This window comes from Camelus ferus, chromosome 12 (assembly GCF_009834535.1).
Source record: "Camelus ferus isolate YT-003-E chromosome 12, BCGSAC_Cfer_1.0, whole genome shotgun sequence".
Taxonomy (NCBI): domain Eukaryota; kingdom Metazoa; phylum Chordata; class Mammalia; order Artiodactyla; family Camelidae; genus Camelus; species Camelus ferus.
In genome coordinates this window covers 15,600,108-15,614,232 of record NC_045707.1, presented here as the reverse complement: position 1 = coordinate 15,614,232, position 14,125 = coordinate 15,600,108, and the positions used below count along the sequence as shown (strand labels likewise).

Below are 14,125 nucleotides of genomic sequence, written 5' to 3'. Positions count from 1 at the left end.
GAGCGGAAGGACCCAAGTCAGTGGAGAGCAGGTTAGATGCAGATTTACATCATCCCTACTAGAGAACTAGGAATATTTGTAAGTGAAGTAAGGCATTACCTCTCCTCTGTTGAATATGAAAGAGTTTTAACTTTATTATTTATTGAAAACATAACATGTTTGTATAATGTTTAACCACTTTGAAGATGATTTCACAATATCAGAAAATGAACTTCAAAACACTTACGTAAAAGTAGGATTATCCCCATTCTAGAAATGAGTGTTCTGAGTGTCTATTACTGTGTAACTAACCACTCAAAAATATAGTAGCTTAAAAGAATAATTTATTTCTCAAGGTTTGGTTGGTCCAGTGAGCTCAGAGATACCTTATGGGGCTGCAGTCACATGGCAGCTGGGAATGGAGTTGCTTAAAGACTCAACTGGGCTGGATGTTGAAGATGATTTACTAGCCTGGCTAGCAGTTAATGCTGGCTATTTCCTAGGAACTCTGTCCAGGCTGTCAACTAACGTACCTATGCGCGACCTCTCCACGCCTTGGGCTTTTGCACAAGTGGTTGCATTCCATGATGCAGGAAGCAGAAGTTGCTAGGCCGTTTAAGAATGTCAGCTAGAACTGGCACACATTACTTCCACTGTATCTATCCAATTGATCAAAGTAGTCACAGGGACTGCCTGGATACGAGGGGGTGGAGAGAGAGACTACCTCTTGGTGAAGGAGTGGCAAAGTCTCTGCAGAAGAGCATATGGAATGGGAAATACAGTTGTGTTCACCTTTGAAAAATTCAATCTGCCACAGTGAGGAAACTGAGTCTCAGAAGTTACTTAGAAAACACAAACATCTTAGACTATCATGTATTGTGAGCTTTCACATTATCACAATCCTAAAAATAATCATGTGAGTTTAGTTAGTGGGTGATAGTATGCTGATTTTAAACCAAGTTTTTCAGACTTTAGATCAGTATTCCTGCAGGAAGATATTTTCAGTTCAATACAATGTTTATTAAGTGCCTACTTTATGATAGGCTTTGTGGCAGAAGCTGGGGACACAAAGATGAACAAGATCTGGTCTCTGCCCTCAAAGAGCTCAGACCTCAGTAGGGAAAGGGGGAAAAAAGGTGATACAATGTGATAACAACTATTCTAAATTATTCTTGGCAAAGTGGGAGAAAACTTGAAAGCGGAGCTGGGCCATTAAAGATGAGGAGAACTTTTGCCAGGAAAACAAGAATGGGAAGGTATTATGTTTAGAAGAGATGTGAGTATATGAACGATATCAGTTCTGGCTTGATGCAGATTAAAATAACCTGAGACAAACTAGAAAAATTGTGGCTTTGTGGTTTTTGTTTTTGTTTTTGTTTTTTTTCCTTTAAAACATAGTTGAGCTTCTAAGAAAGGGACACAAAAGACACAAAGGAACTTAAAACTAGAGAAAGCAAAACATCTGATGCAATAACTGGAGGGACAAGGGGAATATTTAATGCTGACAGGAGACAAGACTGTGGCCCGTGCAGGAAGCAGGAACTGAGACCTCCAACTACAGCTAAGAACCAGAAAGAGCAACAGCCTTAGTGAAAGCAGGGGAAACTATCAAAAATTCACTCAGTTGGCAAAGGAGAAAGCCAAGGAAGTCTGAATGCTTGTGGGGTCAGGATGTTCTTGAGAACTTTCTCAAAATCTGGGCCCACGCTTCATGTGAATTTGAGAACATAAGTATATGATTCCTTTGTGGTCTGGGAAACAACACAACCCCCAACCCCTTCCAAGAGTAAGAACTTGCAGGAAAATTAGTCTCATATCAGTTACCTATGGGACTGCTCTGGAGAGACAAGTATATGATGATGCAGACAGTGTGGGATTCGTACACCACCACCACCCACCAAATAAAAAAGCTCCAAAAGATCACCTCAAACTTGCAACACATATAACAAAATATTAGTATCTGATATGTATAATTAAAGAAATAACAAAGACAACCCAATAGCAAGAAAAAAGGGAAGCAGAGCAGGGAGCAAAGGATATGAAGGCGATTCCTAGAAGGTGAATATGCCAATGGATAGTCAATAAAAAGGTGATTAACCTTATTGGAAATCAATGACATGTTAGTAAATTAAAATGAATAGAAATCACTGCACACCAACAGAATGAGGAAACATTGCTAGTGAGAGTAAAACTGACATAACCACTTTGGAAAGCAACTTAACAATAACTAGAAAAGCTAAATATCAGTAATTCATCTTTTGTACATGGGCCCAAGAAAACGTACAAGGACACTCACTACATTGCTATTTTATAATAGGGAAAAGTGGAAGTGACTCAGTGACCTTTCACTAGAGGAATGGAATAATCCCCAGTACCTCCTCCAAAAACTAAATAAATAAGTAAACATAATTACCTCCCCCCACCAAAAAAAAAATTTTTTTAATCCCTCTTAAAATCGCATCAAAAAAAATACTTAGGAATAAACCTGACCAAAGAGATGAAAGACTTACATGCTGAGAACTAAAAAAGATTGATAAAGGAAACTAAAGGTGATTCAAATAAATAGAAAGATATCCCATGCTCTTGGATTAGAAGAATTAATATTGTTAAAATGGCCATACTGCCCAAAGCAATCTACAGGTTTAATGCAGTCCTTATCAAATTACCCAGGACATAACAACTCGAACAAATAATCCCAAAATTTGTATGGAACCATAAAAGACCCAAAATTGCCAAAGCAGTCCTGGGGAAAAAGAACAAAGCTGGAGGCATAACCCTCCCAGACTTCATTAAATACTTAAAAGCTACAGTAATCAAAATAGTGTGTTACTGGTACAAAAAAAAAGACATAGGGATCAATGGAACAGAATAGAGAGCCCAGAAATAAACCCACACACCTACAGTCAATTAATCTTTAACCAAGGAGACAAGAATATATAATGGAGAAAAGACCACCTCTTCGACAAGTGGTATTGGGGGAGCTGGACGGCAGCATGTACCATCAATGAAGTTAGAACACTCTCTCACACACACAAAAATAAACTCAAAATGGCTTAAAGACTTCAATATAAGACATGACACCGTAAAACTAGAAAAGAACATAGGTAAAACATTCTCTGACATAAATCATACCAATGTTTTCTTAGGTCAGTCTCCCAAGGCAATAGAGATAAAAGCAAAAATAAACAAATGGGGCCTAGTCAAACATAAGCTTTTGCATAGCAAAATAAACCATAAATAAAAAAACCTACAGACTGGGAGAAAATATTTACAATGTGACCAACAAGGGCTTAATTTTCAAAATATACAAACAGCTCATACAACTCAATAGCAAAAAACAAACTACCCAATCAAAAAATAGGCAAAAGACCTAAATAGGCTTTTCTCCAAGGAAGACTGCATATGGCTAATATGTACATGAAAAGATGCTCAACATTGCTAATTATTAGAGAAATGTAAATCAAAACCACAATGAAGTACCACCTCACACCGATCAGAATGGCCATCATCAAAAAATCTACAAATAACAAATGCTGGAGGGGGTGTGGAGAAAAGGGAACCCTGCACTGTTGGTGGGAATATAAACTGGTGTCGCCACTATGGAAAATAATACGGAGGTTCCTTAAAAAACTAAAAACAGAGTTGCCATATGATCCAGCAATCCCACTCCTGGGCATATATCCAGAGAAAACTAACTCAAAAAGATACATGCACCCAAGTTCATAGCAGCGTTATTTACAATAGCCAAGACATGGAAGCAACCTAAATGTCCATGGACAGATGAACAGATAAAGAGGATACTACTCAGCCATAAAGGAGAATGAAATAATGCCATCTGCAGCAACATGGATGGACCTGGAAACTATTATACTAAGCAAAGTAAGTCAGAAAGAGAAAGACAAATACCTTATGATATTACTTATATGTGGAATCTAAAATATAACACAAATGAACTTATGAAACAAACAGACTCACAGACACAGAAAACAAACTTACGGTTACCAAAGGCGAAAGGGTTGGGAAGAGGGATAAATTAGGAATTTGGGATTAGCAAAACAAACTACTGTATAAAATAATAGACAAACAAGGTCCTGTATAGTACAGGGAACTATATTCAATATCCTGTAATAAGCCATAATGGAAAAGAATATGAAAAAGAACATGTGTTTATATATATACATATGTATAACAATTACTTTGCTGTATGCCAGAAATGAACACTATGTCATAAATCAACTACACTTCAATAAAAAAATAAAATTTAAAAATGTTTTTCAAGATTTATTATAAAGAATTGGTTCACATGGTTATGGAGGCTGAGAAATCCCAGGATCTGCAGTCAGTAAGCTGGAGACTCAGGAACGCTGATGGTATAGTTTCAACCTGAACCCAGTGGCCTGACAACCAGGAAAGCTGATAGTGTAAGTTACAGTCCAAGTCTGAAGGTAGGAAAGACCAGCATCGCAGCTCAGAGACAATCAAGTAAACAGAAGGAATGTCCTCTTACTCCACCTTTTTAAAAAAATTAAAGTATTGTTGATTTACAATGTTGTATCAGTTTCAGGTACACAACATAGCGAAAATTCAATAGATAATACTCCATTTAACATCATCATAAAATATTAACTATATTCCCAGTGTTATATAAATATATCCTTGTAGCCTATTTATTTTTTACATACTAGTTTGTACCTCTAAATCTCCTACCCTTATCTTGTCCTGCCCCAACCCTCTTCCCACTGGTAACCACTAGTTTGTTCTGTGAGTCTGTTTCTGTTTTGTTAAATTCGTATTTTTAGGTTCCACATACAAGTGATATCATGTGGTATTTGTCTTTCTCTGTCTTATTTCACTAAGCATAATACCCTCCAAGCCCATCCATATTGTTGCAAATGGCAGATTTTCACTCTTTTTATGGCTGAATAATATTACCTTGTGTGTGTGTATATATGTATACACACACACACACAAACACACACACCACATCTTTATCTGTTCATTTATTGATAGACACTTAGGTTGCTTCATATCTTGGCTATTGTAAATAATGCTGCTATGGACATTGGGATGCATATATCTTTTTGTATTAGTTTTTTCATTTTCTTCAGATATAGACCCAGGAGTGGAATTGCTGGATCATACAGTAGTTCTACTTTTAGTTTTTTGAGGAACCTCCATACTGTTTTCCATAATGGCTGCACTAATTTAAATTCCCACCAACAGTGTAGTAGGATTCATCCAGAAATACTCTCTCAGATGCACCAGGAATACTGCCTAACCAGCTAACTGGGCCTTCAGTGGCCAAGTTGACACACAAAATTAACCAGCGCAATGGATAAATAATCAGAAACATAATGTTGAGTGAAAAAGGCAAATTGCAAAAGAACATATCCCATTTGATGCAACTAACATTACTTTTTTGACCCAAAAATAATATTAAGGGTACTTCTAACAGTAAAGAAATATACAGCAACTGAAAGATGGCTAGTGCTTATCTTTGTGGAGGGAGGATGTGGATATGGTATCATACTTTATTTTTGGCGCTCTTCAATAAGTTTGGAATAACTCATAATTTAAAAAAATTTAAGTAAAAACAAGTATGTGACATTTTCAGGTAAATATTATCTGTTGGAGTTGGATCAGAGTGGCAGGAGATGAGAATAAGAAGGTGACTTGGGGCCAGATTGTGAAAAACCTTGAAGAGTTAAATTTTAGCTGGTAGGTCATGGGAGCCACAAAGGTTTAAAGCAGCAAGATGAGTCTTCTAAAAGCAGTTGTAGAGAGCTATCCAAGGAGTCGGGACCTGACCTCAGAAAGGTACGGGAAGTCGTTTTGTTTTTTTAAGAGGGCGCCTATGAATTGGCATAGGCCAATGCAAAGTAAGGTTACACAGTACAGTTATCTGTACCACCTTCACCTCAGCCATCGGCATACGGTTCTGTTTTTCCTTCTAGTTCAGTAACGTCTCTCATAGGGCAGGCCTCACCAAGAAGAGTTTAGTCACAAGCCCTAAGCCTATAAAAGTAGATTTGGAATCTGCCTTCACTCAAATGACTGTTCTATGAAAGCCTTTTAGGAAACAATACCAAATCTTTTAGCAGGAACATGGCTTTGTTGGTGATAACAAATTATAAGGAATTGGCTCATGCAGTTATGGAGGTATTCCTTGTTGTGGCTCTTAGTAGTCTGCCTGGTCTCTTTCCTTCTCTATCCTCTCTCTCCAGTAAGGTTCCCAGGACAAGCTATAGCACTGCTACCAAAGCTGATCCTGGCTAACACAGGGTGAGGAGAGCTTTGGTGTCCCAGGCCTTGCCCATTACTATTTCTCTCCTGAGTCTTTGACCTCTGAACAGTTGAAGAGACCGAGAAAAGGGACTTCAATCAATATATATTATATTTCTTTATGTACATATAAATACATTGAAAATGGTAGGAAGAATACACCAAACTGGTAACATGGGTAATTTCTGTGTAGGGAAATAGGAAGGTCGGGGGTGGGGAGTGACAAGGGGTACTTTTACTTATCTGTATTTTAAAATATTTTACATTGAAAATATATTCATGTATTGAGTCCAGACCTTAAGAAGCTTATAGACTTGATAAAAATGAACTTTTTTTTCTTAAAAAGTAAAAACTTTTTGAAATAAGTGTGGCAATATGTTCCTAACAGTTAAAACTGAGGGATGGGTATATGGGTTTTATCTGCAAATTCCTTCAGCTTTTGTGTATGTTTCTAACAAAAAATTTTTTTATTATAAAAGCTATATATGCTCATTGTAAAAAATACAATTCATTAAGCACATGACATCACCATTTACCCTAATCACTATTAACATTTTGGTATATAGCCTTCCAGAACCACTTACCAGATAACCAAAAGCATACAAATGTGTTTCTTTTAAGACAAATGAGATCATACTATACACATTCTGCTGGTTTTGACTGATTAACATTCCACTTTATGGGTATACCATTATTTGTTAATTAATACTTGAACTTATTTAAAGTTCCTTACTATTAACATAGCACTGCAAATAATAACCTTGTATGAACACGTTGTACAGTTGTGTGAATATTTCTAAAGGTTAGAGTCCCAGCAGTGAAATAAACTAAGTAAGAGGGTATAAACACTTTAACCATTTGCAGCAACATGGATGGACCTAGAGATTATCATACTAAGTGAAGTCAGTCAGAAAGAGAAAGACAAGGAGGGAGATTAGAGTACATGCCTAGCATGTATGAGGTCCTGGGTTCGATCCCCAGTACCGCCATTAAAAAACAAAAACCTAATTACTTCCCCCTCCAAAAAAATAAAGAAAAAAAAAGACAAATACCATACAATATCACGTATATGTGGAATCTAAAATAATGACACAAATGAACATATTTACAAAACAGAAACAGAATGACAGACACAGAAAACAAACTTATGCTTACCAAAGGGTAAAGGGATGGGGTGGGACAAATTAGGAGTTTGGGATTAGCAGATACAAACTATTATATATAAAATAGATAAAACACAAGGTCTTACTGTATAGCACAGGGAACTATATTCAAGAGCTTGTAATAACCTATAATGAAAAAGAATATATATATATATGACTACTGAATTACTATGCTGCACACCAGAAACTAACACAGCATTGTAAATCCAACTATACTTCAAATTTTTAAAAAATCACTGTAAATTTTTTGTTAGAAAAAGACACTTGTATTGCCATTAACAATAGATTGCCCTGTATTATTTAAATATTAAAAGTGCTGTGAAAGGGGTGGGTGCTATGGAGTTCAAAAGAGATCTTAAATATCATAAGGAATCTGACCTTGATGCAGCAGCCAGTGGTTCTCATCTCTATAAAAAGCCTAATAATTTTTTTTCCCTTGTGAAGGCATTTAAGGGCATACATTTCCTGACACTACTTTAGGCTGTGTCCTGCAGTTTTGTATGAAATATTCTGTTTTATTGCTTTAAAGAAAGTTAAAAAATTATTTCACTTTTGGTTTTTCTCTTTGAGGGTTGCCTAGGAATATTTTATTTCCAAGTAGTTGAGACTGTCATCATTTATTTATAGTTTTATTGGATGTGATCAGAAAATGCAATCTGTAAAATTTGTGCAATCTGTAAAATTCCTACTTTTAAATTTGTTAAAACAATTTTTTGGAGTAGTCAAATACAGGGTTTATAAGTATTCTATGGATAATCACAGAAAATTATCTATTCTGTATTATATATACATGATTTGCTTTACTCCAAGTAGGCTGATATAAATGTTAATTACATCTAAAAAAATACTTCACAGCAACATCCAGACTGATGTTTAACAAACAACTGGGCACCACAGCCTAGCCAAGTTGAAACAAAATTAACCATCATCTCAACACCACAGCAAAAGCTGACCAAGTGTGAATGGATTATTTCTAAACCACCTACTTTATGTAACAGATATTTGTTAACACGCCCTTTACTATCCTTAAGTGCAACTAATAGATATTTAACTTACCTAATACACACATAATTTTTAAATACAGCATAATGCCCTAACAGTAATATAAAGAATTTTTTAAAAAGAATTTATAATGAAATTATATCCCATATATAGCACTATAGTAGCACTCAGTCCTTGTACTTCTGTGTATTCACCATGAATACAATGGCTGCAAATGCAGACTGATACAATTGTGCGGTGTCAGAGACTCAAATACCAGGAAACAGGCTCTGCCATCAATGCCATGGTGTTTTGAAATGGTGAACAGAAGTTCTAAATAAAACAAACCACTATACAATCTTCCCTCCACTTACATAGATGCATGCCTAAAGAATTCAAAGTACACTAAAACTGCGAAAACTACTGTGTTTATAGGTAAGAGTGAAGTTACAGGCTCAGCTAATTATAAATTGTTTTTGCACTTACTTGAATATTTGTGGGGACATTTGACAGTTGTGCAGGACTTGGGACAATCTGTTGCGCAAGACTATCCTAGGCATTGCAAGAAGTCTAGCATCCTTGGCCTTCACCTACCAAATGCCAGAGATGCTTCTCAATCATTGTGACAATCAAAATACTTTCACCTCTGCTGTGTATTGGAGGGGGTGCAGAGATGCTTCTCAATCATTGTGACAATCAAAATACTTTCACCTCTGCTGTGTATTGGAGGGGGTGCCAGCTCTGCTGAGAACCACTATAAAAATAATAGGAAGCCACCAAAAGTACTTTTTCTTCCCTCAACTTACTGAGAAATTGAAAGAAAAAAAAAGGAAAAAAAAAAAAAAAGAATGCTACATGCTCTCATATTTCCAATACTTAGAATTAATACCTCTAAATTTTGCCTTACTTCAAAATCTTATTTGTAAAAGAAATAAAAAACCCTCCCCCACAAAAATTTTTTTAAAAATATACTATACTCCCGGCTTAATTATCTCATTTAATCTCAAACCAATCTTCTACATTTGGAACTACCATTTTTTTATCCTCACTTGACAGAGGTAAACAGAGGAGCTACAAGTAACTGGCCTACTGCAATAATGGTGGAGCCAGGATACCAACACTGAACACTTAACTACTTTCTGTATTGCTAAAACCATTGAGTGCCTACAATAATCTAGGGGGAACATACAGGATAAGAAAACAGGCCAAGAACAAAACTTTGAAGTACATCAGTGGGCAGAGAAATCTGCAAAGGAAATCAAAAGAAAAAGTTAAAGCGGTAGAAGGAACAAGATAGTGGTCAAAGTAGAGCTTCAGTGCAGCACAGAAACAGAAGAGGACTGAAATCAGAGTGGGTGCAGCACAGTAAAAGCGATGTGAACCACGAGTTTCAGTGGAGTAGTGGAGGTAGGATGGAAGTGACATCATCAAAGACTTCTTAAATAATCTTGAGTAGTTTGTTTTGGTAGGGAGTGGGAAGCCTTAAGCAAGTTTATATACTGAGAAGAGGGTGAGTTAGAGAGATAACTAATCGAACAAGGTCTGGAGTTCAGAAGGGTAAGGAAGGAGGCAGGGGAGTTGTTCAGGGGATCAGCTAAGGGCATAGGCTGGACAGGGAAACACTTTTGGCAAAGGAGCTGACAGACTGGAGAAAGACAGAAGGAATCCAAAGATTCAAAGTCTCCAGTTCTAGGACAGAGTGAAAATGATAATATATGAAAGCTCCTCAAAAAGGACTGAATTTACACTGTTTGGAAGTGACACTAAGGAGCTGGGAGAATGACGATCCTACCGTACAGCCAGTGAGACAGCAGAGAAGGCAGTGCAGTCCTTGGTTAACACACCAAGAGGAGGGGAGTAAAAGGGTTCAGAATACAGGAAAGCTGAATTTTTTTAACCATGGAAAAGGGCTTTCTGGTGACAAAGGTCAGAGCAGTGTGCACATGAGAACATGAGAGAGGACATGTGTCCAAGGGGGTTGACATTTTGGGGGATCACCAACAATGACGTGAACAAGGAAGCTTCAAAGCTCAAAATGAAATAATAGCAGAATATTTCTCTTTATAGTTGATTTTACCTTGAATATACCGTTTTCTTTCAAATCCTCTTCACAACTCTGCAGTAAGACCTGCAGGTAGATTTCCTGTGCAGTGGCACAATGAGAAACTGACCCTTATGCTATTAACACTACACCCATTGTGCTTAAGGAGATGGGCTGCACTGCTATAGGCTGCCCAATAGCCCTTCGTTTTAGAACTATCCCTCCTCCACTTCGTGCAATTTGGGTAGAGCTATTAAACAAGGGTCTCTTCCTTCCTTGAATCAGAGGTGCGATGTGACCATGCTGGCCCAGTGTACCCCATTACTTGAACACAGTAATTGGTCCAGGAATGGTCACTGACCAAAAAAAGAGCTTTGCTCTTTACAGTCTTTTCAGGGGATTTATATAGATGCTGGGATAGTCTTTTCTCTAAGATCATGAGAGTTGACATTCCTGCTCCCCAAAATGCATATACCTCACTTCACAGGTGCTAAGAACTTAACATATGGAAATCCAGTCTGACTAGAAAACTGGCAGTCAAGGCCCCACCTCTGTGGTCCATACTCTATTGAAGTAAATAAAAACACCAAGACACAGACATGGCAAAGTATTTAATGTCTGTAGGTGGGCCTCACCCTCCCAATCCTGTTACGATTCGATAGCCTCTCCAAACTGGTAGTACCAGAGAAAACATGGACACTTTTTCCCAGCAGAGTTCGAAAACCATTAAGGCCCTAGTTCTCTTGACTTGGAAGTGATTGCAGATGAGGTCTTTCCACAGCATGCCTCAGGCCTCTCTGCTCAAGGAAAAAAAGCCCCCCAGTTCTACAGGACTCTTGAAGTCTTCTGTTCTTCTGCAGCCTGGCGCTGGGAGCTGCGCCGCTGGAAATAGTGGTAGGCTCGGACACTGCAGAGGTAGCCCCCATACACAGTGAGGAGCATCATGGAGGTGGAGAAGGTCTTGTAGCCAATGTCAGCTAGCTGCTTGGCAGTTGGCATGCTGTCCCCTACAAAGACAGACTGGATTTAGGCCCAAGGATAAGGCCTCATCTGCCCAGCCCACTTCCCTGTTTAAGGCCATTCTATAACTTCTGCATCCTGCTTAGTCTGTCTGTACTCTATTCTGAATGGCCCCTACACGTATGCAGAGTCTCATACTGAAAGATATTGTTTGAGAACTCTGAGATTCAAAAGGACAAATGAAGTCTGCTTACAAGATACAGATACACACCTGGAACCAGGTACAGCTGCATCACATCACAGCTAACACCTGGTTCTCCATGTTTATGGAAGTGACGGGTATGAACCACCTGGAAAAGTTCTTAATTGGTACATTACTTTAGGCACACGCCAGTTTTCTGGCTAGCAGGGAATTAATGAAGTAGCCAGGGATTAAACATTAGAAGTGAATTATTCTCTCTAGGAAGATCAAATGAGAGCCTTCTAGGCAATATCCAATTAACTTCCCCTTAAAACAATCTTTTCACGTGCTTAAGTTCCCAGGTTAGCCTTCAAGCATCTGTTTAAGTCATAATATACTTGAAATAGTGCCAACAGTATGTTTACATTATTCAATCAGACATAACTTTCTCCAGCATTAATTCTAAGTTCCAAACAACACCAAGAACCTATCCCAAGGGCTAAAAGAAACTTACTGAATCCCCAACAAATCGTTAACTCACATTTGCATGAGATAAATTACTTCTAGCTGAATCATTCCCTGGATATTCTGAGCTAGGGAACAAGAAAGTTTTGAATGGGAATCTCTCATCTTGAACAAAACATTCCTCAATTTGGGACTATGATTATGTTCTTAAGCTCGTCTCTGTTGAGGGAATTAAAATTAAAAGACTGGGTTGGAGGGTATAGCTCAAGTGGTAGAGCTCATGCTTAGCATGCATGAGGTCCTGGGTTCAATCCCCAGTACCTCCATTAAAAAAATAATAATGGTAACTAAATAAAAATAAACCTAATTACCTCCCCCCACCCCCCAAAAAAGTTTATTAAAATTTTTTAAAAATTAAATTAAAAGACTGAATAGGTTAAGAGTCAAGAATATGAAAGAAGAAAAGCTCAAGATTAGCTGGTTTAGGGGGTCAGCAGCTGGGTGAGATATCTAAGTGCTTCTCAGACTGACTCCCACGGGCTGAACACTGCCTTTGAGCCAGTTCTTGAAGGTGGATCCCACGATGAGCTGACTCACAGCTTCCTTGAATTATAATTCCAAGTGACTATGGAAAGTGACATTAAATAATGTCAGAGGAAGAAAATCAAATGGCACAGGTTCAAGAAGAGAAAGGGTTATATTCAGGTTATCTGAGGTTTGACAGAACCCCAAGCTGTGAGGCAGTAAGAAAACACAGAGAGCAGAACTCTAAGGTAATAAACAAGCTCCCTGCAAAGAGACCTGCAGCCTTCATCCTCCCTCTCACTTATTCTTTCTCCTCCTATCCCCCATTACCCTGGCCAGATGCTAACCACCTCTTCTTGGGGCTGGAAGAAGGCTAGAAACAGGGTGATACATCTTGGCTAAGAGAGTGACAGAAGAACTACTGACAGATGTAATTTTGGTGTCGAGAACCTCACTTCCTTCTCTTGTCTCATTCAACCTGAGATTTCTCCTATTTTCAAAGTAACAAAAACTCTTCACAGACCCTGATCTAAGGCAGGGCAGTATAAAAGGAGAAGACAGATGCAAAAGTTATTCTGGAAATAGAACAAGGTTTATTAACTGAATGGGTTAGGGAAAAGCTGAAAATATCTCTAAGTTAACAAATTAGGAAACTTTATAGAGTGGGATACTGTTAATAGAAAAAGGAAAGAAGAAACAGGTGTGTGTCACCATGTGTGTATGGGGATGGTGGTGGCAGTGTCAGTCAAGATGATGAACAGAGTTTTGGACATGTTAAAATTAAGATGCTCCATACAACATTCATGCGATGTACGTCAGGCAGATGGATATGCAAATACTGGGCAGATTTGGGGAAAGAGGCCAGGCTACAGCCACAGATGGGACTAACAAGTGACATCAAAGCAGAGGATAAAACCAGACAGAGAGAAGCCAAGGGAACACCAGTTTGAAGGAAAACAATTAGGGAAAGAAAATTCCAGAAATACCTGGGAGGCTTTTTCATTTAACTACAACAGTGGTTGAAAATCACTGCTGTTATCAAGTCCCCGCCACTGACAAGAGATACGTTGTATCTTTCGGGTGTACTGGGCCAGAATGCAAGTTGGGAAACACTACTACGAAGTTAAGTGCCATGAAGACTGGTCAGATGGGATCACTAGATGGGAATAGGTGACTAGGTTACAGGTCAACCTAGGACAAAACTCAATTTAATGACTGAACTGGAACAGGCATTAAGTAAAAAACACAGATTCTGAGCCAGGGCCCCAGCAAGCCCATGTATCTATTCATTTTCCTGGGACGGAGAGAAAAATAGAAGGATCATAACCCACTCTCACTCCAGAGGTAAAAACTGATAGTCTTGTGATTTGCTGATTAAAGAAATGGGAGTGACAGGGCAGCAGCTTGAGAAAGGCAACAAGACCAAGTAAATTCTAGTTTTGTTTTGCTTATTGATAAGGAGATTTGACTATATTTTAGAGGGGAAGACCCTGACGGCTCAAGCGAGGGAAGAAGTGAGGTGGGTAGGATGGAACAAGAAGATCCAGG

General features: G+C 38.2%; 1 protein-coding gene across 7 annotated transcripts in view; it reads right to left on the bottom strand.

The window, feature by feature from the left end:
* Positions 1-14,125, bottom strand: part of LOC102507497 (cytochrome c oxidase assembly protein COX14) — a 41,004-nt gene that overhangs the window by 25,430 nt on the left and 1,449 nt on the right. For 2 of the 7 annotated variants that reach the window (XM_014553258.2, XM_006177706.3), the window contains exon 2: positions 11,043-11,453. The exons of 4 other annotated variants lie outside the window; for them this stretch is intronic. In XM_014553258.2, coding sequence (XP_014408744.1) covers positions 11,272-11,445 — 174 coding nt within the window. In that variant the 5' untranslated portion in view covers positions 11,446-11,453 and the 3' untranslated portion in view covers positions 11,043-11,271. Of the gene's footprint in view, positions 1-11,042; positions 11,454-11,677; positions 11,734-14,125 lie in introns of those variants that run through there. One more of the 7 variants, XM_014553257.2, reaches the window with a different exon arrangement.